A 23588-nucleotide genomic window follows, 5' to 3' on the forward strand; every position below is an offset into this window, starting at 1 on the left:
TAAAAATACAGTAGATTTTAATGTCTTACCAGGCAGAAAATGGGCCTAAGGCTTAAGAAGCAAAGTAAAGCTACAAAGTCAGTATTAGGTTAGATCTGTTATAGGAAGAGGAAGGGAATTAAAATTTTTGTGAGGGTATGTACAAATCAGCAGTTCAATATTGTTGTCAGTACCTATTTACTTTTCCTTATACACAACTTGTACCACTTTTGATTTTGTGTTCTGCATAATGACTTTGGTGCAACTTTCCACACTGCCTTTCTGCTTGCCTGCTGCGGGGTGAGCTCAGTTTCAGTAATAGCCAGGTACTGAATTTACAAACATATGTATGTGAAACTGTATCATCTGTTGTGTGCTGAGTTTTAACTTATATTACAGATGTCATGATCTGAGCTAATGAAGATACATGTTAGGGAGGAAACTGATTGGGTTTTCTGAATAAATTGGGTGCTCTGAGATGGTAAGATGAACATTATTTCAAGTCATTAAACAAGAAAATTATAATCACTAGAAATTTTCTCTTATCCTGTTCAAACTTACACTAGATGCAGACAGAATGAGATCCTCTATAAAATAATTAATAGAAATTAAGCATTAAGATTTATCAGAAATAAGAAGCTAAATAGCAAGTCAAGCTCAGATTAGTAGAAGAGGACTATTCTATCTATAAAGGAATATAATTTTGCACATTTGTAGTGCTTTCTGTCAGAGCACACTGCAGCAGTTTACTCATGCGAAGGAGCTGTTGACCTCCTATAATTTCAGGGAAAAGAGAGACATGATCATCTCAGCATTCTGAACTTTGCTTCCAGCATCTCGGAACTATTATAACACCTTTTTGCTCTTCAAGATAATTGCAGAATTACAGAATGTTTAGAGTTGGAAGAGACCTCAAAGATCATCTTGTCTTTGCTGTGGGCAGAGACACCTTTCACTACAGCAGGTTGCTCAGAGCTCCATCCAACCCAGCCTTGAACTCTACTAGAGATAGAGCCCCCACAACTTCTCTGTAATGTTGACTATGACAGTTTTTATAACTTTAGATGATGGTAATTTGACAGCATACAAATTGCAGCTCTTCGCAAAAATGAAATTTAAATGCTGCAAAGAAAGGTGAGATATGGGGAAGGATTATAAAAAAGCAAAAATTATTAATCTAGAGATCATGAGGGCTCCTTTACTGGTAAAGTAGCCTATCAGCTAGTCTTGTCAAAAAGACAAGTAGCCTGCTCTTAAGAGGTCTTCATCATTTCCCTACCCTTAAGTAACCGCTTCAACTAGCATCAAGATGTGTGCTATAATTTCAATTGACTTTTTGTTAGTTGCTGAATCTACCCGGTGTTTTGCAGGCAGACATGCCGCATGATGATGGTTTCACCTCCTCTCCAATCAGAAGTTGTATGGCTTCAAATCAATTAGTCTTGCTGGGAGACAGAATGGATTAGCTGAGGTGCAGTTCTGCTCCAAAATGGGTGCTTTGTTTCTCACCAGCTTCAGAGTTCAGTTAGAGCAAATTTGTATCTTTCTTCAGAATATCGTATAACTGACTGTACCTTACAGAGCAACATTTTTTTTAAATACTGAAAACAAATAACAATTTCAGATGATGAGCAAATAAATCCATTTTCATGATAGATTTCAACCAAGTTATATAAAGTTTTTGTTACTGTAGTTCTGTGGGAAGTTTTGTATCTGTGTATGCTTGACACATTACATTTTGTCCCATTTAAGTTTTTGGAAACAAATTTTTCCTTGAATTAGAAAGTGTGCTGGTTTTCTACCACTACAGAAAGCATTTTGATCTTATATGCCAAAACAGAAAGAGTGCAGACTGTTAAGCACTTCTATAACTCTGTCTCAGGAACAGATTTCTATACACAACCCTCCCTAAGATTCTGAGACCCATGATTGCAAAACCAAGAATATTCCCTTTTTTTTCCCTGCCACTAGTATTGAAGTACTTGATTTTAAATTTTTACAGAATTTTCTGTCTAGAAATGTTGTGGCCTATATTCTGTTACCAAAAAAAAAAAAAAAAAACCCAAAAAAATACCCACAAAAAAACAAAAAAAAAAAAAAAAACAAAAAAAAAACCTAAAAAAAAAAACTCAAAAAACAAGCCAAACCAAAGAAACAGCAACAACAATAAAACCTCACATAAATTAAGTCCACTGTATCATGGCAGTACTGGAAAATTGTGTCTACCTCAGTTGGCATATGAGGAACATGAGAAACTAACCATCATATCCATGATTAAAGAATTTCTGTGTCAGAGCAAGAAGCAGGGCTCAGACCGTGTTGTACTTCTAAGGAGAAAGTCTTAAGAGTCAATAAGTCCCATGGCTGTTAAATAATTTCTTGCCTTCATAAATGTTTTTAATATATATTCTCCAGTTTGGGGGGAAAAGATTTACTGCATTCTTTATAAACGATGCAATAAAGAGGCAAGCTTTGGTCACTTGAAGTAATGTTTTAATTAGTAGCATACATCCCACATGCAAATACCATTATGACAACCTTTGATAAATGGGCACATTTCCTAAATATGTACAAGTTAAATGAGCCTTGCATCTAATGAAGTGATCCAAAATTAAAGCAAGGATAGAAGAGAGACTTGAATACAGAAACTTTGTTTTTAAACAATTAAATTATTCGTATAGATTCAGTCACTGTTAGGTTGATCATGTTTCTAAATATTCTAGTTATATTTTACCGCTCAGTCTGCCAGCTACAAACATTTTTTCCCGTATGGATTTCTTCTGGCAAGGCTGGGAATTTGGGCAAGAAAGACCCTAAGTTGTTAAAATGCTAAAAGAAGAGATAAATGTGATGAAGCCTCTTCTCCTCTTTCTGTCCAGTCATATGTTTTAATCCAGAGCATGTTGTTATATGACTGTTTATATCCACAACTGTTTGGTAACCTCTGAAAAAGAAATGTCTTTTTTGAAATTTCTTCCTACCCCCGTGGTTTCTGCAACATAAATGAAAAAAGGTGAGGGGAGGGAACCAAAAACATGAAGAGAGAAAGGGATGAAGCCTGTAGGCTGGATAGGTAAGATATATTTGGTGTTGGCTCTGTGTTAATTTTGCAGTACTATAACTAAACCCTGCCTAATGATGGTTTCAATAGTAATGACAGGGTTTAAACCATTGTCTTAAATATTTTGGCAAAGAATAGACTAATCTTACATGATTTTTTTTTCCCCAGAAGATTGCTACTGTCTTGCACTGTGTCTGAACTTGGTTAAATCCTTTTTACTGCTGGATGCCACCTGAACCTAAAGCCCAGCAGGACATGAGTCAAAACCAGAGATGTTTATGCAGAGGACAAGAGAGAGGAAACAGCTAGTGTGTGAAATGATTTTGACAGAAAACACTTTTGAGTTGCAAGGAGACATGAAGATTGGGAGGCTTTTGATGGGAGAGCAAAATTGGGTTTTAAATGTTTGAAGGATGAGGTTAGGACTGCAGCTTGGATGGAAAATGCTTTGTGGGAAGGAAGGGAGACAGATCTTTCCTACCACACCAAGGGGGGGATGCTGATTAGGACCAGCTGTGGAAAGAAGCGAGGACAAAGTTGTTGGGGTCACTGAAGATGTTTGAGAAATCAGAGTAGGGCAACAAGGACTGTTAACTTGGGAAAACAAGTGAATACAGTTGGGAAAGGTGTAAGATAAGGCTAAAGGACAGATCTGAGACTGGCACAAGGATGAAATCATCTCATTGTACCAAAAGTGGCTATGCAAGGACCTAGAATTTATGGCTAGAAAACAGGTTTAGATAATCAGGTGTTGAGAATAAGTCAGGAAAATTATACTCATGCTGAGGGGTAGAGAAAAGAAGAGAAAGAGGGAATTGGAGATAATGGGACAGAAGAGAAAAAGCTTGGAAGAAAAGGATCAAAAATAAATAAGCAGCACAATTTCCATCCATTCACTGCAGAAAGATCAGAGGGAAGCCTCTGGCTCCCATGTAAAAATATTAGTACAGACTGTTCTGCTGGAAGCCAGTAGTGGTGAAACTAATCCTCTCTTGGCTCAGACATGCACAATCTGGGACACAACAACATTGTATAGAATTCTAAACCTAACAAAGTTCTCACACTTTCTAACTTTTGACTAATTGTGGAATTTTAATTTGTCTCTTTCATTAATTATACTATTAATCTTCAATTATAAGGCCATATTTATTTTAAATGCTTGACTTTGCGATCTCAGTAGACTTCTTTTGACACAATCCTCCTTCAATATGTAATCAAATTACACTGTAATATTAAATGAAAAAAAATGCAGGCATTGTTTTAGTTGCTTGTTAATTGCTTATTCAATTAGAATGCTCACTAATTTGCAAAAGTGCAGGTTCTTACAATGGATTTCATGGTCATTAATAAAATTGGTCAGGTTTTCCTGTAATTTCTTTGAATGGACTCTCATGATTCAACTGAAAACCATGTGAAAATTCTCCCAATTAGTTGAAGTGTCTAGGCTCAGGATGAAATAACGTGACCTGATTTTTTTCACCTCTGACCCCTCTGGAGTGTTTCAAAGTGTGTTGGGCGTATAGTGTAATCACTGAATAGCATGTGACTGTATGCTAGTCTGAACTGAGCTGGTTTTTTATTATATCTATTTCCTTATCATTAGTTGGTGCCCGTGAAGATCTTTAAACATTTCAAGAACTCTACAAATGGTTAGTCCTGTAAAATTCTTTCTGGCAGGCGTCAAAGTGAACAAACTACAGATTTCTCTGTAGTTCACTGGAATTAACTCTGTACAGTGTAAGAAGTTGAAAATGGCACAAATCTAGGCACAAATTTTATCATTTTAATAAATCTTCTTGTCAATAGTTTCAACAGCTTAGACTGCAATGCTTTTGTGCTTCCTTGTTCACAAGGGAAACATCACAGACATACTGAAAATGGGTATGGCATAAGAGAAATTATCCTCAGGCTCGAACATATATTTCCAAGAAAGTAGATTTCTTCCCTGAGAAAAAAAAAATGTGAGATAGTTGGATATTTTACAACAGTAGTGGTAAAAACACAGTTAAGCTCTGGAGCTAGACAGAAAATGAGATTTCATGCACAAGGAATTCAGATACTTCATGCATAGTTTCTTTGCTATGTTTTCTTACTCTCCTTTCTTCTTTTATTTTTCTTCCAAGTTAGGATTAAAAGATGAAATAGTGATAATTTTGGGTGGAATTAATAATTTCAAACAATATTGATCCTGAAATGTGAAAAAGTGTTCTTCCATGGAAATTATTTTTCTCCTTTTTTCACCTTCTGAAAAAGTAGTCCATTTCTTCTAGAAAATAATCTGTTAGCATTTTATTTTATGCTGGGAAAAAATACTGTATCCAAAATAATATTGCCTCTGCTAATACATACACAGAAAATGGATTTTTTGTAAAATATGCAAACCTTTTTTTTTTTTTTTATGTACTGCATACAGCTCACCATCAGCTACATTGAATCACTGATGCCTACCAGGGAACGCCAAAAGCAGCTGGTGCGCCAGTATTGCTTCGAATGTGATTGTCCACTCTGCCAGAATCAAGAGAAGGTAGGTTGAGAGAAGAAATTCCTTGCCAGTGAAACAGAATTTTCTAAGGCCTGTCAGCAGCTTTCCTTCCGTACTGTAAAACTTATCTTTTGCTACTAATTGAATAGCCAGAATAGGGGAGAAAACTGCCTCTGCCCTCATTGGGGTTTTTGTTGCTATGAAAGACAACTCTGAATGAAAGAAAAGCAGAAAATGTTGGCATTTTTCTGTTCAAAAGAGTAATCTTGGAACTTCAAGTGAAGCCAGTTGTCTGATACTACAGGAAGGTTGTGCTTATCCTCAAAATAATGTTGAATTAATTTTGCCAAACACCCGCATCAGTAATTTTCAAAAACTACCAAGCTTGTTAAGCAGTTGATAGAGAGAATGGTGAACATCCTTGGTGACTTCATAGTTTTTATGCTCTCTTACATCACAAGTTCCTGGAGGAGCAGATCAGTGGTAGTAGTAGATAAACTTTTGTTGAGTGTGATCTCTTACTAGGGTTCAGTCTAGCCTAATTTGATTATATTCTGATTTGCTTCATATTTATACAACCTTGGCACACTAAATTCGTCTCAGAGGCTGATGAGAGATTAAATGGAATAGGCAAGATGAGGCTGGCTTTATAGCAGTTTATGCACTTAGTCTCTTTTATTATATGTACAGTTGTTCTTATTTTCACAAATGCCTGTTTGGAGTGAGTCACCTGCCATAGCTAAATGTATTCCTCTAAGATTAGAAATAGTAAGAGAGGTATTGATGAAAATGTAATTCCAAGGAGCATAATATGATTCAAATAACAGCTGTGCAGAAAAAAAAATGAGAAAAATAAAACCCTAAAGTTCAAACTGTAACATATGCTTTGATTCATCAGTAGGCAGTTCAAAAAAGAGAACACAGAAAATTTCAGGCTTATGACATAATGCTAAATTACTTCCTGTCCGTGTCGGCATTCTGTGCCTGATAAAAGCTGCCGCAATTCTACTTGGAGGCAGTGAAGTGAAGACCTCTTTTTGTCTTTCTTTTAAAGATGGTCACTCAAGTGCCATGAAATATTGGATTAGTTTTAGGTAAATGACATCCTCAGAGATGCAATGATGATTACGAAAAATAAGCAGGCTAAAGAGTCTTCAAGATTGCTTAACAGTTTGTAAAAGGGTAGGTAAGTGGTATGAAGACCATTCAGCATGTGAAATGTTTTAGGAAATAATATCCCAAGGCTGGTGTATGTGTCATTGTAAGAATCAACATATAGCATCAAAAAATACTGTAGTGAAATTATATGTGCATATATTAATGAAAGCAATACTTTCATACATAAGTTGAAATTAATTAATGTTTTTTTTCTTTTTGAAAATATGGTTGATAAAATTATTCAAAACATCCCTGCTGAAAAATCGCTGATACTGAGAGAAATTTCCAAGTCATCTTAGAAAATTTTTAAAAAGCAAAATCTTTGTCAATATGATAGGCAACAGCTGTAACTTGGGATCGTCAAAAGTGGCAGAGTCAATATTGTGGATCAATATAGTCAGCTAAAAGTAAATTCCCATATTACCACATTGCTTTGCAGAAAAAAAGATAGTTTAGTCAACAGCAATTCATCTTGTGTACCTTTCTTATAGGTAAAAATGCAAATTCCAGAAATGCTTTATTCATTCAAGTACGTTCTCATGCATTGGGGATTTTTTTCACTTGCAGCCATCTCATTAAAAAAACTAGAATCCTTTTTGAAATCTCATTTTTAGACACACAAACACTTGTAGAGCTTGTGTTACTCCAGTCTTGCTGAGTGTGCTTGCCAGCTGCTGAACACAGTGGACTAGTGACAGCTCTCAAGATGTACACATCAATTTATAGTAAAGTTTTAAGTCAAGTGATTTGTACTGTAGGTTTTATTCTACATCTTTTGTAATGTTTTAAAAGTGATCCTGCAAATCCCCTGGGAAATATATGTTACAAGTTTGTATGAAGAGCCCATAAACCTTATGTTTATTTGTACCTAGTTACATGTATCTTTATTTATTCATATTTATAAAAACACTTGGAAAGATAATTATCAATGAAATTTATGTTTCCCGCTGTATTTTTTAAAGGCTTGTTCATTTAGTGTTAAATGCCTGAGTGAAAAAGGAAGATGGTATCAAATTTCTGTTCTCAGGGCAGCTACTGACTGCAAGTGACCTTGGGAAATTTATTTTATTCAAGAGGAACTTTTGTATTTTCTAAGATCTAACCCTTATTTTTCATAATTGGTAGGAAGCTACCATTTCAATTGGAGCTCAACAGGTTTTTTACTAGAAAATAGATCAGACTGTCTGTATTGGGGATCATTTTTGTGAATGTTCTGTGAAGCTCTGGTTTGTGCAGTCTCTACAAATGCAGTGAGAAGAGAATTTATAGGTAATTTATACTTCTGCTGAGCATTCTGGTGCCAAAAGGATAATAAAGAAAGCTGCTGTATTTTCTTTTAGCTTTATGTGATGGATTTGTTTAAATGAGAATAATTCCTCAAAGTAGAATGATCTGGGGTTTATTTGTATGCTTTGTGCCTCCCTCATACCGAGAGCAAAGACAAGCACCTGATTCATACTGTCTTCAGTAGAAATCCGTGAAAATTGGAATGGATAAAAGAGGGTAAAGGAACGCCTTGAAGTGAAATGCCCACTCTTTAGACAGATAAAGTTTGGTGAGATAAATTATGCTTCTCCATGAAATATATAAAAACACAAAATCAAGACTGACATGATTGCATTTCTGTGCTAGCTGACATGGATAACCAGAGTGCAGTTACAACACTGCCTAGATGTGCCCAGTTCCCCTGCACAATTGTCAGAATCTGAGACTCTAATAGCTCAGATATTAGAGAGGCAAAGGCTATATTTTCAAGTGTCATGAAATGGGCTGCAGCCCAGCCACAGGGACACTTGCTGAAGCTGAAGTTACTGAAGTTTAGCATCAACTGATGCACACTGGCACTCACCAGACCAAGAGAAGAGTTCCACGGCTGAGCAGTCACAATGGCACTGCGTGCAAAATGAGAGGAAATATTCCTCAATGGTCACTGCTGGTGAAAGGACTTCAAAGTGAATCTTTGCTATACAGTAGTAGCTCTTTATCTTCCTCTCCAACTGTGAGTGCAGCCATGGAATAATCTAGGTGCATAGCTGCTATCAAGGATGAGAAAACATAGAAGCAAACAGTGGCAATAGCTGAGCTGGGGATCTTAAATAATTTTTGGTGCCTGAGCCTCAAAGTGAGCTGCATTTTAATTCTAAGGGCATACTATAATGCTGGCCACTGTCTTTTAGCAGCTGGTCAAGCAACTTGGCAAGTACTGTAAGCTGGTTTAGATAAGATTGAGGTGAATGTTTCAGTGGTTCAGTTCCTGACAAATTAAATGGCACTAATTACAAATCTAATCAAGACTTTTGTCCAAAGTTAGAAAAAACAAATGAGGAGCTAAAAGAGGGGGAAAAAATATGTCTTCCTAAAACTCACTCATAGAATACTTCCTGCCTATACTTTAAGTTATAGCTACTGTATTGTCTTCAGTTCATTGTATCTTTGACAGCTTTACACATTATTCTTTGCTCCATTTTAAGATCAATCTCCACTGTAATTCAGGAATGTGTGCCAAGCTGAACTCTTGGCAACATATGACTATTCCAGCACATAAAAGCCCCTTCCATTAATTATAATTAAAGATGGGTTTACATTGATGACAAACATTTTAAATGAAGAGCAGCTTTTTCCACAGTCATGAGCCAGGGAATTGTTCATGTTGTACATCTTCAGCCAAGGATTTCAGGGACATTTGTGCTTATAGAATGGTTTTGTTATGAGTCGTGTTTCTCTTTTGGAGCCGGGATTTAATATTTTAGTCTAGCTTGGTTTTTGGAAAGCTTTTATTTATTACAAGGTCAAAAGCAATGGACTTGACTCTGAATCATTTTTATATTTGGCCAGTGTTTGAGAGTTGCCAAAGTTAATAACAACATAATGCCAGTAAGCATGTTATTCATTTAATAATTTTTTTTGCTTTGCAAAAAGTACTTCCTTATATTGCAGCCTGAATTTTGGTAGAGGACATCACAAGTCCAATTTCCAACTCAAGGGCTCTCAAAATCAGGTCACCTGAACAGCAACCAAGCTATCAATCTCAACATAAAAATACCACCTGCAATTCTTTGCCTGTTATTACATACATCCACCAGCTCTTTTATAAACCCACACCACCCCAAATAAGTTCCTGAACCTGAAGTTTTTACACTATTTTTCTAGCAGAGGGAAGAAGACAACTGTAGATTAGAACTTCATCAAATGTAAGTAAATTGATCAAATTAGTTGCTACAGCATATGTCTGTGGTTGATCTGCCTCACCAGGTTTCCTGAAAGAAAACTTGAAAACTTGAATATGGCCAAAGATACATTATACAACATTTTCACCTTTAATATTCATGTTTGTTCTTAGCAATACCTTTGAAGAATATGTGCTTAAATTACAGAGGCACTGTTACATGAAGAGTATTATTATTGACTCTTGTTTTTAATTAGGATGTATAGACTAGATCACTGTACTGGTGTTAGTACAAAAATGTCACCCCTCCCTCAGGGATCATAGATTTAGGAAACATGAAACACAAAATTATATGTTAAGAAGTGCCTTTTAAAATTGCTGAATTGTGAAGTTCCATAAATTTGTGTCCCAGTTTTCCTAATATTTATTTATTTTTAGACATTTACATTCTCACTAAGTTTCTCAAGTACAATATGGAAGATGAGACCTCCAAATTAATTTTAAAAAATGAAGCCTGGGAAGCAAGGATTGTTGAAAACAAGTCTCTTTATACAGCTAACTGAACATAAAACCCTTTGATCGAAGAAAAGACAAAACTAGGAGCATCTGTTTCTCTAGTCACTATTCTAAAAAACTTGCCAAGTGCCAACGTACCAAACAGTGTGTTAAAAAAAAATTATCAGGATTGTGTTCCAACAGAATCCTGGTGTAATTAATTTTCCTATCAAAATACAGAGTTTGCAATAGTTAATTGCAGAAATTTTTCATTCTTCATCTTTTTTGCTACTTTGCCACTAGAATTGCCTTTGAAGCAGACTACAGGATTGATATCAAGCCAGAGATCAGTCAAGTTTCACCCACCTACTCTTCCAGCCCAATGTCAGTATAAGCAGTGCCTACAAAAGTCACTGGCAGTAATTGGAGCTCGCTGGGACACAATGCTCTTTCTCTCCATAGGTGGCTGGTTATTTCTTCCCTCTGGCAAGGCATTTGGTAGTGACATAAACCCTGGATTCATTCCTGAAATCCAGCAGTCAGACTAAGACTCTTCTGTTTCTTTCAGAGATCTTACCCTCTTGGGATGGATTTCCAAACAGCCAAGGACAGAGGGCTTTTACTTTTCTAGTGCCAAAAATGACAGTAAAAAACAAGGCAGTCGCTTCTAATTTCTGCGATCTCTTGTTCATTAACAAAGGCATCATGTCTTCAGCTTCTTAGCATTTCTTACATGACTTCTGAGGCTCCTTCCATCTTTCAACATTGTATTTTTTTTCCTCTAAAGTACAGTTCCAAAGACAGTGGCAAATGCACTGTGATCATTTTTCCATGACAGCTTGCCTATCCTAATTGCTTTGGGACTGCCTCAGTGTGCTCTGGTCACCACTTGGCAGCATCCAGCTGGAGCTCACTTGGATTGTCAAGGTCATGAAAAAGACCTGGCTGTTCTTATAAATAGACATGAGTTGAAAGATGTATGTAAAGTCTTTGCCTTTTCAGGAGATCCTTAATAGGGCAACCTGTATCAGTTTGGTCCATCAAGTTCCTATTTAAAGCAAACATAGAAGCTGGGAGTGTGGCACCCTCCTGGGAGTCTGGCCTTCTACTCATCTCAGTGGAGCAGAATCTCATTCCTTTCAGATCCAGCCATCTAATAGGAAACTTAAATCTTCTGACAGGTGTTTTAAGGAGAAACACTTTTTTTTCCAAGGGAAGAGAGGGCATTCTCATCACTTTTTTAGACTGTTGCAGCTACATTTAAATGCCTGGATCCTTCTGGATCCATCCTTTCTGGATATTGAACTTCCTTGGGAATGTTAGAATTAGCTATTACTGGTAGGATTTCTTTTTTCAGATGTCATTCCTATAGCAGTCACTATTTGATGTCTGCTGAATGACAAGCAGAAATAAGAAAAGTGTCGCTTTCGATTAGCAATCTAAAATGAACAGAATATTTGGAGAGAAACATCCACATAAGGATATATCAGAATATAAGAATATATTAGAAAAATCACTTTCCAAATGCCTTTTCCTGCAATGATTTTGGAGAGACGTTTTTTTCCTAAATATGTATAGAAGCCAGTCATTGCATTATCTGAACTTGAATCTTTGAATTCTCTTTCGCTGGGGTTCCTGTAAGGTCTTGTTATGTTTCAGCCTGTCAAGGTGGTTTCAATAACAGTAGTACTCTAAGGATTAATCTTGATTTTGGATGCTTTTTCTTGATCTTTTTATCAGTCACTTTTTTCTATTTTGCAGTATGTTCGATCTTTTAAAATTCCCATTAATTAGGTCATTTGATTGAAATATAAGTTTCAATTCAGATCCCATAAGTCATTAACAGAAAACAAAAAAAGGATGTTACAACTTTAAACGGCAGATTTCTGGACTGACTGAGTTTTGATTTTCTAGACGCAAAAATCTCTCTGGTTGAAGGTTGTCCACTTTAGACAAAAAAATAATATCTGCATCAGAGCCAGAATGACATTTTTTCTTAGCTGTTAGAGCAGACCCTGTGGGGTAAGGGAACCCCACAACTCTCTTAGTGCTTCAGGTTGTGGGTGAGATTCAGGTGAGTCCAAGATGTGTACTGTATCTTTCGTGTAGATTTCTGTTCCAAATCAAGTGAAAATAGGGGCTTGGATCTTTTCTTTTGAAGTGTATATTTTAATGAGCTATGAATTTTAAAGAAAAAGTAGAAGAAAGTGAGTGGAAATACCTTTTTCTCATTGGTTCTCTGGATGTAATCAAAATCCTTTCTGAGAGTAAATCAATTTATCATTTACCTTTAAAAACTCAAACTAGGACAGCAAAATTGTATGGGCTGACCCACTGCATGCTGTATATTTTGATCCCTTCATTTTATTGTTTTGTCTGTTCTTAGACTCAGCTTTTGGGATAAATAACTCTTTTTACTCTGTGCAGTCTAAAAATCTACAAAACAGTGTAGCTGTGATTCTGATACTGCCAGTTTTATAAATAATAGCAACATTAAAGTCAACAAATAATCTGAAATCACACCAACATGGAGGAAGAAAAGAAGGTGGAAAAGTAGTCTACTGTTTATCAGCAAATTTGTGAATTACTTAAAATAGGACACAATTTTATTAGCTCGCTGATTTTTTTTGCAATATGTCATCTTTAAGTAATTCCAGATAAAGGTTTTGTCTTTAAGTCATTCCTTGTTGAAGACATTGTCTTGAAGATATCACCCAATACTACTTCATAGGAACCTTTTTTATTCTGAATCAATGTTTTCAACTATGGTCCTTATGATTTTCCTTCATATAGTGCATTATGTGTCTTTCTCTTCAGATTCTGAATATGCTTTCTGCATACTCCAAATTTCTGGTTCTTAATGCCATCCTGTTGTATACTATATACTTTATGGTGCTTGGCAATTTGTCTTTTGTTTCATTTTTTCTTAGCCAAAAAGAAAAAAATTGTCCTGATAAATCTTACCTTTCTTACAGTGTATTTTTTCTGACTTCACTTACTGTCCATACAATGCTTGGAAATCACTAGAAATAAATGCTGCAAATATGGTAGGTGTAAATGCTTGGTAAAGATTAGCTTCATTGCAGTGCCTGTTGTCCCAGTTTGCTGAAAATTCCAATCAGAGGAGATGAATAATGGCTGGTTGTGTTAAGCAGGTTTGTGCACATTGAGCCCATAAGTATGACCATGGTTTTACCTTATATGGGTCAATAATGGCTTTAAAAAGTCTGGGAAAAGCTTAATCTAGTGCTCCTGACTTTAATTTGGTAATCTACCCATCATTAAATCTATTAACTAAACCATTCCCTCTCTTGGAAGAACAGCATATTCTGTGAACCTTTTCACTGTGATCACTTTTTTTGTGGTGGACATGTACCTACACTGGACAAACACAGATCCAAATGGGAAAAGCAGTATTGTATGCATATGTATGTGCAAAGGTACATGGGTGGAACATGCAAGGACAGTTTTAAAGATTTTCCTATTTCATGAACAATAAATTCCACGTCCAGTACATGGTGGGGGTTGTTTTCTTTTGCTGCTATTTGTTTTGTGACCTTTGTTAGGTAATGTGAAATAGATAATAGCTATTTCATATCTCCCTTCATAAATTAGATGCTGAAATGCCCATTATACAAGTAAAATCTAAAAAAGATGAGTTATTCTTTAATATATCTCAGTATGAAATTTAGTAAAAAGGCTCACATTGCTATTTCCCATGCCACATTGTGAAAGTGCATCTTTCACTCTAGGCTTATTTAAATTAAGAGAGATGGCTTTCCTGCCAGCTGCCTTTAAGCTTCTAAACACTCTTTGCAAGCCAAATTTTATTTTTCAAATATTGATTGACTGATTTAGAATCCTGTGGCAAGGTCATCAGGTATCATGACTTCATTCTAATTGCTTTTTGACAGTGTAATAATTCAACATTGAGGATCTGGCTGAATATGGTAGAAAGCACCATAGGTTGAGAAAGACAGAATCGTCCTCTTCAGTGCCTAAATCAGTTCCAGTCCTTAACTAATATTCTCTGAGGTGTATTAAAGCAAGAATGAGCTCATTTGAATAACAAGGAAGCCTATAACTTTTGAGACTGTAAAACTGCAGACTAAAAGCTTTGGCTTGAAAAATTGCTATGATAAGCAGTGTGCCATATCAAATTCTTGCCATAATTTCATTCATGTCACAACAATGCAATAACTAAAGCTGTAGTTAAAAATTTTGTATTTGTGAGCTCTGTTCTGAGACAAGAAGAGAAACTTTTATGTGTGTAGGAGCCGGCAGGCTTTAGAAGGCTGTATGTACTCCAGCCACAAGAGTTAATAGAGGATTGTGTAATTTTTTTTACCCGCTGCAGGATGTCCTGCTGTTTTCCTTGGGATTGCTCAGTGTATATTATGGAAGACGTTGATTTTACCATAAGCAGTGGTTTGAACTGGGGACTGTAGTAAAACAGTGCATCGCAATTCTGCCCAAGATTTATCTGAACACCATCATTAAGAAAAATATGTTGCTGCATCATATTGATTATGGTATGAATCTTTGTCTTAGTGTAGGATAGAAACTAAAGCGCCTGCACTTCCTTTTACAATATCTAGACAACAAAATTTTCACTCTCAAAGTATTTCTAGTGTATAGTTTTATGTAAAGCTTGCATCATTCCCATGCACAAAAGAAATCCTTCTGGGCTTTGAGTGCTTTAGATATGATTCCATCTACTATCTAATAATACAGTAGTTTCAATCTCTAGACATTTTGTGTAGTGGAGAATGATACTGTGACGTTCTGTAGCTACTACACTATTTGGTTAAAGAAGGTGAGGGTCCATATGAAGTGAGCTGCTTCTCCCTTGCCACAAACCCTGATCTGCAAAAGAAATGTTACAAAGAAAATATTGAGGGAGCTTTTTGGACGGACAGCACTCATCCATCTTACTGGGAGAAATATTTTAGGACAGTTTGTCTGTTTTCAAGCAATGAGTGAAGTACTTAGAGGAGAGTACTTATCAGGACATAACGAAATAGATTACTGGTACTGTGGACTCTTTTGGAAAATTGGAAATCCAGTGTAGATTGTGTAACACCAAATTATGTTGATGCATCAGGTCCCATGAACAGTTTGAGGTAAGTCAAGATGTCTAATTTTCAGTACAGGTTTTGTGATGCAGGCTGCCTCTCCTTGCTTTGAGTTATCTTGGCCCATTCCCATTAAATGCTGTGGCATGTAAATACTTCTAACACTGGCAGTCAACAGGAGCCAGCTGCACGGTAGCTATCCAAACAATAAATAAAGGCCCTGAGAAATATTCAAGGGTGTTACAATAGTTACCATGGCCTTATGACATTTTAGAGGATGTCCTTTTCACTTTCTTTCATATTTTTTTGTGAAAATGACTAAAGTGTTCATAATACTGAATCGGAACAGAGTTCTAGAAAGATACTGGAAACTGTTTCAAGTGCTCATTTACCTTTTGGAGTGTTTCTGGCTGCTTCCCTTAAACCTTATAAGAACCTTTACTGTTTAAATTGGTGTTAGTCAGGGGACAGTCAATAATAATTCTCCAATACATAATCTTTTTAAAGTATTTGCAAACCTCTTTGATTATATTAAACTAATATTAATCTAGTCATAAGTCAAATATGTTGGCAAAATTCTAGAGGAGGAAACTTCAGGTATAGTGCTCACTCAGGGAGCTGCAGTTGTAAAAAATGAACTCAACCTCCTTTATTTATGACCTTAAAAATCTTGGGAGACTGGAGAGTGTGGATTTGAGTACTGATGCTAAATATTCAAGAAGCATACTAGTGAGTTAGGAACCAGTTTTTATCAGTAGTCTAGGAATTTTGAGATCCAACAAATATTTTAAGGTGTCGAGTGGATTGATCAACTATGTATGATCTTAATTATGTTGCATGTTCTTTTATAAACCATTAATTTCCTGAATTTCACACCAATTCATTCAGAAAGCATATGCTGAAGTAAAAACTATTTTTTTTACATTGCAGTATGCATTATAAAACAGAATTACTATAGCTACAATTTCATAATGTGGTATTTCATGCATTAAGATATTAAATTATTTTTATATTAGTGTTTAAAAATAGTATCTAAATTAATGTCAGTATGTCTTCAGTGAGAACCAGTAATTCAATGGGTACAGTTCTTCAGATCACTAAAGCATATATTGAACTTCACAAGTAACTGTGCTTCTACTTAGTGAAGTATTTAGTCATCTGCATAGATATTAACTCCAATGGGATTTACATATGCTTTTAAACTTAAGTGCATATTTCAGTGAACTGATGAATGTGGATTGGATTATACCTTGTGAATAACTAAAAATTCTGAGTATTTTGGACCTACAAATCTCTTCTGAGCCACTAAATGCACTCATTGGCACTCCATATCTCCACAGTTTACAGAATTAAGGAATAAAGAAGATTTGCCTTATAGCTGTCAGTTTGTGTGCTATGAGAGACCTAGAGATTGCCTTAACAAATGTGTAATGTCAAAGACGGTCTGTGAAATACCAATCTCACTGTTGCTAGGGATTAGGCTGAACAGTATCCTTGCACAGGTAAATGAACTAACACAAGGGTTTGTTTTTGTACTGATGCTGGGAATTACAATGGAATTACAAACGTGACAAGTATTTTCGGGCGATCTGGCATAAGGCCCTCTTTCGCTCCTGCTAAGCTGTAATTTCCTTTGCTTTTCCTCACTTCTGGTTTTATGTGTTGATAAGTAGTGAATTTCTATTTATTGTTCTTCCCACTATCCAATCAATTTTTATTCTGCTTGTAACCTATGCAGCTTGGATGGGAATTGTGCAGTCAGCCCTAAGCTTCTGACACAGGGAGGTTTATAAAGGCAGTGCTGTTACAGACACAAAACTCGGTCCTGTTGCTCAGCATCCTGACTGAGGTCTTGAGCCTGCAAAGTGTGTCATCCCCAGAGGCCTGGGCTGTGTGTGACACAAGGATAGCCCCGGTGCAAGTATGACTCCAAAAAGAGTAGTAGTATGTAAGAGACCTAGTTTAAATAAATATATGGTAAATTCTGGTCAAAAACCAGAATGACATACTTAACTGGAATAACTTCAGAATGCATTAAATACATGTGCCTTTCATTTGAGGAGTATCCAGGTAGCAAGATGCTATGATGTAGTTTAGCCACTTAGCCCTGTGTATTTATTATATTTTGACAGACCTGTCTAGATACTGTTGTGCTTTCTTGCTAAGTAGCCTAGCATCCTTTTATATTGCTTTTTAAGGGAGAAAATGCTGTAGTAGTGTTTGTAACATTGTAGTAGTTTGCTTAAATTTTTATCACAAAGTGTAGACGTAATTGCAGCTTTTCTGTTTTACAACACTTGATCTGGGAGCATTATTGGGTTTAAAGAAGTTCCATTGTGCTCTGATGTTTGAGACTAATGAAAACTTTGAGCTTTTTTTGGTATATTTTCTCTTACTACAGGAATTTATATATATGCACACTCTAAATATATATAGACTCTAGAGGTTGTTCTGACAACATATTTAAATATTAAATCACCATAATAATCAGTTATATATAATGCTTGCCAAATAATTCCAAAGTGTGTTCATAATAACCCTGTTTGTACAGTACACAGCATTTTCATGAATGAAGTGCAAAACCATTGCCAGTAAAATTAATGAATGACAAAGACTAAGAGAATAATAAACATTTCTGAGAACAGGTAAATAATATAGAGTAACTGGAATTGCTGGTAAATTGGACCTATTGAAATATAATGCACTGCCAAAGGTGAAGCATATATTCTACATCTGAAAGAAGGATCTACAGCTATGATTTATTTCACCACATTTCAGAGAGCTACAGGATAAATGTAATCATCTGAGCTACTTGCTCTAGGCTTTCTTTATGGATAAAATAGAGAAGAATGAACACATTTTGACTGTTATTCATCTGACATATTTTAGAAGCCTGCTTTAGGATAATACAAGTTGCACCCAGAGAGAGTGTTTCTTTGTCATATAGAAGAGTGGCCCAAATATCTACATTTGAGCAGATGAATCTCAGTGTGGGTGTCTGAACAGAAATGGAAAACATTGTGTTTTCCTCTGGCAAGAAAGCTAATGTGATCCTTGAATCTATATAGCAAGGGAGTCAGTAGGAAGAATTATTTTCTTCACTATAAAACATTTATGAGATTGCCCATATATCATACAAAATACAGATGCAGTGATCTTTGAAAAGGCTGTTTAAAAATGTGTGTGTCTAAAAACATCACAGAAATTAATAGCTGAAATGGTATTGCAGTGAAGGAAAATGGAGTGTGACTCTGACAGAAATGCAATTACTATTTTCTGCTGTCTAGAATGGTGAACCTGGTAGATATCGAACTTGCAGCTGTAGAGGTTAAGAATTGTTTGTCTGTTTGCTCTTCTTACGTTATAGTTTGGCTTAAATAAATCTAAAATGAATTTATCTTAGTCCTATTTAATTTTATTGAATTAAATTGACTTCTTAAAGTAGACTTGCTGATCTTAACTTTCTCTTTATTGAAAGCATCTCATTTTAATAAGTTTCCCACAGCTCTTTTTGATGTCACTTTTAAATTTCTGCATAAATATAGTAATGTTGTAGCTAAGTTGGATAATGTTAAAGGAAGGTTATTCATACTGCCCTGTGAAGGTGTTTGTCCTTTTGCACTACTTGTATGCAGGGTCTGGGGGAACCTTCATCTTGATCTCAATGCCTAAGTAGAGCACTTAAATGTGAATGGTGTGAAGAACTGCTAACTTTTCCAATATCTATATGATTTAGAGTGTTACCAGCCTGTGCAGCTCCTATGCACTTCCAGACACCAGAGCCAGTAATCCATGAAGAGCTGGTATTGATTGGGTGAGGGAATGCAGCCTGCCTAATACTGAGCAATGTACTGCACAGATTCAATATGGCATCCAGCTCTAATGTGTCTTGTTTTACTCTGAAAATTCAAAAATAAAAAGTACAAATTCAATTTGTTCAGAAGCTGAAGCCCATCCCCTCCCAATAGCCTTACAGGGAACACAGTGTTGTTTTTGTCTGCAAAATAGAGTACCTTTGGAATTGCCATATGTCCCAGCTACATGACAGAAAAGACAAGGCTTCTGGTAAGGACAACCTTATGTGGGTTGCAAAGGATAGATAAACTGGTATTTGTGAACCTGGCATTATTTTTCATGGAGCAGGGCAAGGGAGCTTTTAAAACTTCAGAAATCACATCTAAATCTTGAATCACGACAGGGCTGTGTGCACTTATAATTTCATGTATTTGTAGTTCTTAATGAAGTACATTCACAAGACTGAAGGTGAGTGAATCCTCAACTGAAGCTGCAGGCTTCTATAAACCACAGCCCTCAGAATAAGAGATGAGAAATGTTTGAGTCTGAGTTTAAACTTTATCCAGAAAATGTTTCATAGAAGATGACCTCAGCTATTTTGAGGAAGCACTCAAGTATGCTTTTTCTTATGCTATGTCTGTAGCTGCCTGCACCTGTGATTGCCTGGCAGGCCCTCATGCCCTTTTTGCTCTGAAGAATTCATGTCAGAAATTTAGTATAGCTGCAATATCACAGCTTGCATATCACATTTTCTGACAGTTTTATTCATCTTTTTGAAAGGGAAACTTCAGAAGATGTGCAGTGTCTTTACTCATTTAATGCTTTTCTTTATTGTCTAGCCTAAAACAATGAGTTACTGAGTTTACTGGAAATAAACATTCAGTAGCTCCTGCACTTTTAAATAGAATCAGAAACAGAAAATAATTATTTATGCTTTCAGTGTACAATGTATCAGAGATTTGTTCTAAAATGTCATGCCTTAATTTAAATGTGTATGAGCTCCTCTGTTCTGTTCAGGTGCACATCTGTAGCTGCTTAAATTTTTAGAAATTTTTAAAAATTAAGCAAATCATATGTGATGGGCAACAATTTCTATGAAATGTTTAGGTATTTGAGGTATCTACAGCTTTTAAAGTATTAAAAGTATTATAAGTCAGAAAACTTAAAAGTTAAAGCTTCCACAAAAAAGAGAGAACAGGGTTATCTGCTGCTGTTACACGGGATAATTATTGTTATGTAGAAATAGATTTTGTGTTCAGAAAACACTATTATTATTTACTGTGATTTCTCAGTCTTGCAGAAATATCATATCCAATCGTATTTCTTGTTAGACTTTCAATTTCTGTTTGAACTATGGTTTATATGTTTTTATCCTTTGTAAAATTGACATTTGCTGGTTACATTGCACCTTTTTAATCCATTTGTATATTTAGAAGAGCAGATATTGGTCAGGGAAAACTTTAGTCCTTCTTTTACCTTGTCCCAGGGTAGCCTGGAAGTCCAATACCTCCTACAAAGCTTTGCTTATTTCTGCCTATGTGGGACTGAATACCTGAATACTGAAAATAGGCATATTATGAAGATGCCCTTGGACGTACTTCAAATAGGAGGAATGCTGGGAAGGAGAAAAAGAGGTATAGGGGTTATTTCCATTTGGATTTTCCAGCTGACACTTCTCCCTTTTCTGAAGGGAAGTGGGAAGTGCTTCATGGTTTCCTCTCTGTGGACAATGCTGGCCTTGTTTCTCTACCTCCACCTATGATAAGGAGAAAGATTAAGTTTGTAGAGAGGACAGAAAATCCATGTCTTATAACTGTACTGTAACCTAAATGTAAAAGGAGAACTAGTCCTTAATCATACTTTCTAATGGTCAGGAGAGTTTTGAGGTGCAGTGTATAACAGAGGAGCAGTGGTGGGGCTGTGGGAGCACTTTTGGGGAGAGGGCAATGGTGCTTGGTGGTTAGCATGTGCTTGCTTTGGCAAGAGAAATATCTTCTCCCAGAGGACATGCTGTCCATGTGGGAATCTTTTAGCAATCAGGATTTTAAATGCTGGAATCACAAAGAACAGTGATTGCTAACACTGTGTGTGAAAGAAGTGGTGCCTGAAATTAATAGGCAGGGAGCACTTCCAGAAAGTGTAAGAAACAGATGAGTAACTGGGGGAAGAGGAGTGGTGTGAAGGAACAGGAAGGAAAGAGAAGCATTCATCTGTACTTTGTAGCTTACTCCTTTCTAAGGACAGTTCCATTACGGATAGAATGTGTTCAGTACACTCAAATAACAGAAAAGATAGAGAGAGAGAAGTAATTCTTAGATAGAAGTACTAGAGAATGGAACAAGTGATTATTTTCAAATGCTTGTTTCTGTGGCGTCTGATGCCTGTACTTTTTTCATGAGATAATGCTTTTATAATAAAACTTCCTATCACTTAAAGCTAGAACTGCAGATCATTTTATATTTGATGTCTTAAAAAAGATTACAATCCCTCCAGGTCTCTCTCTTTTGTTAATGCTTTGTAATTAGATTATCTGGTCTAATTATTTTTTTTGGACCAAGAGAAAAATATTTTGTTCTTCTGATAAGCAAACTCTTGTGTTTAGTGTCAGAGTTAGAAATAAGGAACATAATTAGGCAGAAATTGCTAGCTCTTCCTTCTTTTTCAAAAGCCTCTTTTTTTTTCTTCAGCTGGTGTTCTTTTCTATAAGTGAAAAAGTCTCTCTTTATTGTTGGCAGCTCTGCACACCCAGAGGTTTGACTGGGAACATGTTCTCAAAGGAGGTGTTTGAAAGGATGTTACTCCATGGAAAGCCATATCTCCCGTAGATGTTATAGCCATGCTCTTAGATTGAATTTAAAAATTCAATATAACTTCTAATCATATCAATTATTTTCATAATTCCAACTCCAAGGCAGCTTTGTGTTTCTAACTGGCATAATCATACCACATGGCCATGACTTTGAAGGTGTTGTCCAAGGGAGAGAAACAACTTACCTGGAAAAACTTATTATGCTGGAAGGCAATGTTCCCAGTGACAGCTTCCCCTTGTTGTTTTGCAGCCCCTGCTTGGCTGCCTGTTTGGAAATAACCTCCATACCTTGAAATAGAGCATTTAGGAAAGGACAGGACTTCTTTCATGTGTGAAAATCTGATGAAGAACAGTAGAAGTGTAAAATGCCAAGCTAGCTATATCTTTGCTTGTCCTTATGTCAGCCCAATCCCTAAAATGCCTCATCTTGAGAACACAGAAAACGTCTCATTGAAACCTGTGACTTAAATCTTTCCCAGAGCAGGGCATCCTGGCCAGATCCCTCCATCCTAAACTCTCATACAAAAAGGATCAAGACCATGAATCCAGAGAGGGCTGGGGGATTATCAGTCCAACAGACAGTCTCTGTTCTTTACCTGGATATGAAGTCAGTGTTGACTTAACCCTATACACTGGAGTGAAGGCTGGAACCCCCAACCTTGCCCTGCTTTATGCTGCTAATTAAATGCTAGAAGACAACAGTAACTCAAAAAGCTGCACTAGACAGAGGAAGATTAATCCCATCTGAGTGAACACTTTAGTCATTCATCCATCAGTCTTGCTATGTGCAGATTGAGCCCTAAGTCTTTGGCCTTGCTGCATAGTTGTTTTCCTTCTTTCATTTATAAATCTCTCTCAGTTCCTATCCTTCTGAGGTTTTAGTTGTTAGGCTTACAACATGTTAGAGAAACACTCTGAATGATACTTGGGCTAGTGAGAAAAGATAACTTAAAACAATTTTCCTGTTTTGGTACCTTCTTTAAATGAAGGATTTCACAGACATCATTATTAGTATCTTATAGGCTGGATGAATTTTTTAGATCAGTCAATGAGCAGCACTTGATCCATGAAGGCATTTTAAAGAGATTGTTTCAGGTTAACCAGCTGTGTTCAGAAGTAGACGTAGTCCCACAAAAATCAGTAGAGGTTACATTGGCAGTAAGAGATTCAGTGTCCATCTACTGCAAAGCTGGAGGAGGGCTGGGCAGGTTTGTTCACTGTGGTATGAGCTGGTTTGTCCTAACATTCACCTTATGCCTTCTGGTGGCAAATTCAGCTCTGCACGAAATTATTTCCAGGTGATAATTTTGATCAGAGAACTGATTGTAAGGGAAGTTTATGTTCAAAATGCAGGGGGGTCAGGCCGCCCTCCTTGTAAGGCCCTACAGGAAGGTAGGGCAACTGAGAGCAACCTTGATTTAATTTTTATTTAATCACCCAGGAATCCACAGAGGTCTGCTGTTTCATGAAGCAGATGGAAAGACAAAACTGCAGATTAAATGTGAAACTGAGTGCTGATTCTCACTGTAAATTTTTTTCTGAATTTATGGCAAATGGGGAGCAGTGGC

At 36.3% G+C, this 23588-nt stretch overlaps 1 protein-coding gene across 16 annotated transcripts in view; it reads left to right on the top strand.

The window, feature by feature from the left end:
- The window catches only part of SMYD3 (SET and MYND domain containing 3), a 376442-nt gene that overhangs the window by 303722 nt on the left and 49132 nt on the right, over nucleotides 1–23588 (top strand). For all 16 annotated transcript variants that reach the window (XR_008436193.1, XM_053972899.1, XM_053972898.1 and 13 more), the window contains one exon: nucleotides 5454–5564. Coding sequence is in view for 15 of the 16 variants with exons in the window: in XM_053972899.1 (XP_053828874.1) it covers nucleotides 5454–5564 (111 nt within the window). In the remaining variant the exon portion in view is untranslated. The remainder of the gene's footprint in view (nucleotides 1–5453; nucleotides 5565–23588) is intronic.

This window comes from Vidua macroura, chromosome 3 (genome assembly GCF_024509145.1).
Source record: "Vidua macroura isolate BioBank_ID:100142 chromosome 3, ASM2450914v1, whole genome shotgun sequence".
In the NCBI taxonomy this organism is placed as follows: Eukaryota; Metazoa; Chordata; class Aves; order Passeriformes; family Viduidae; genus Vidua; species Vidua macroura.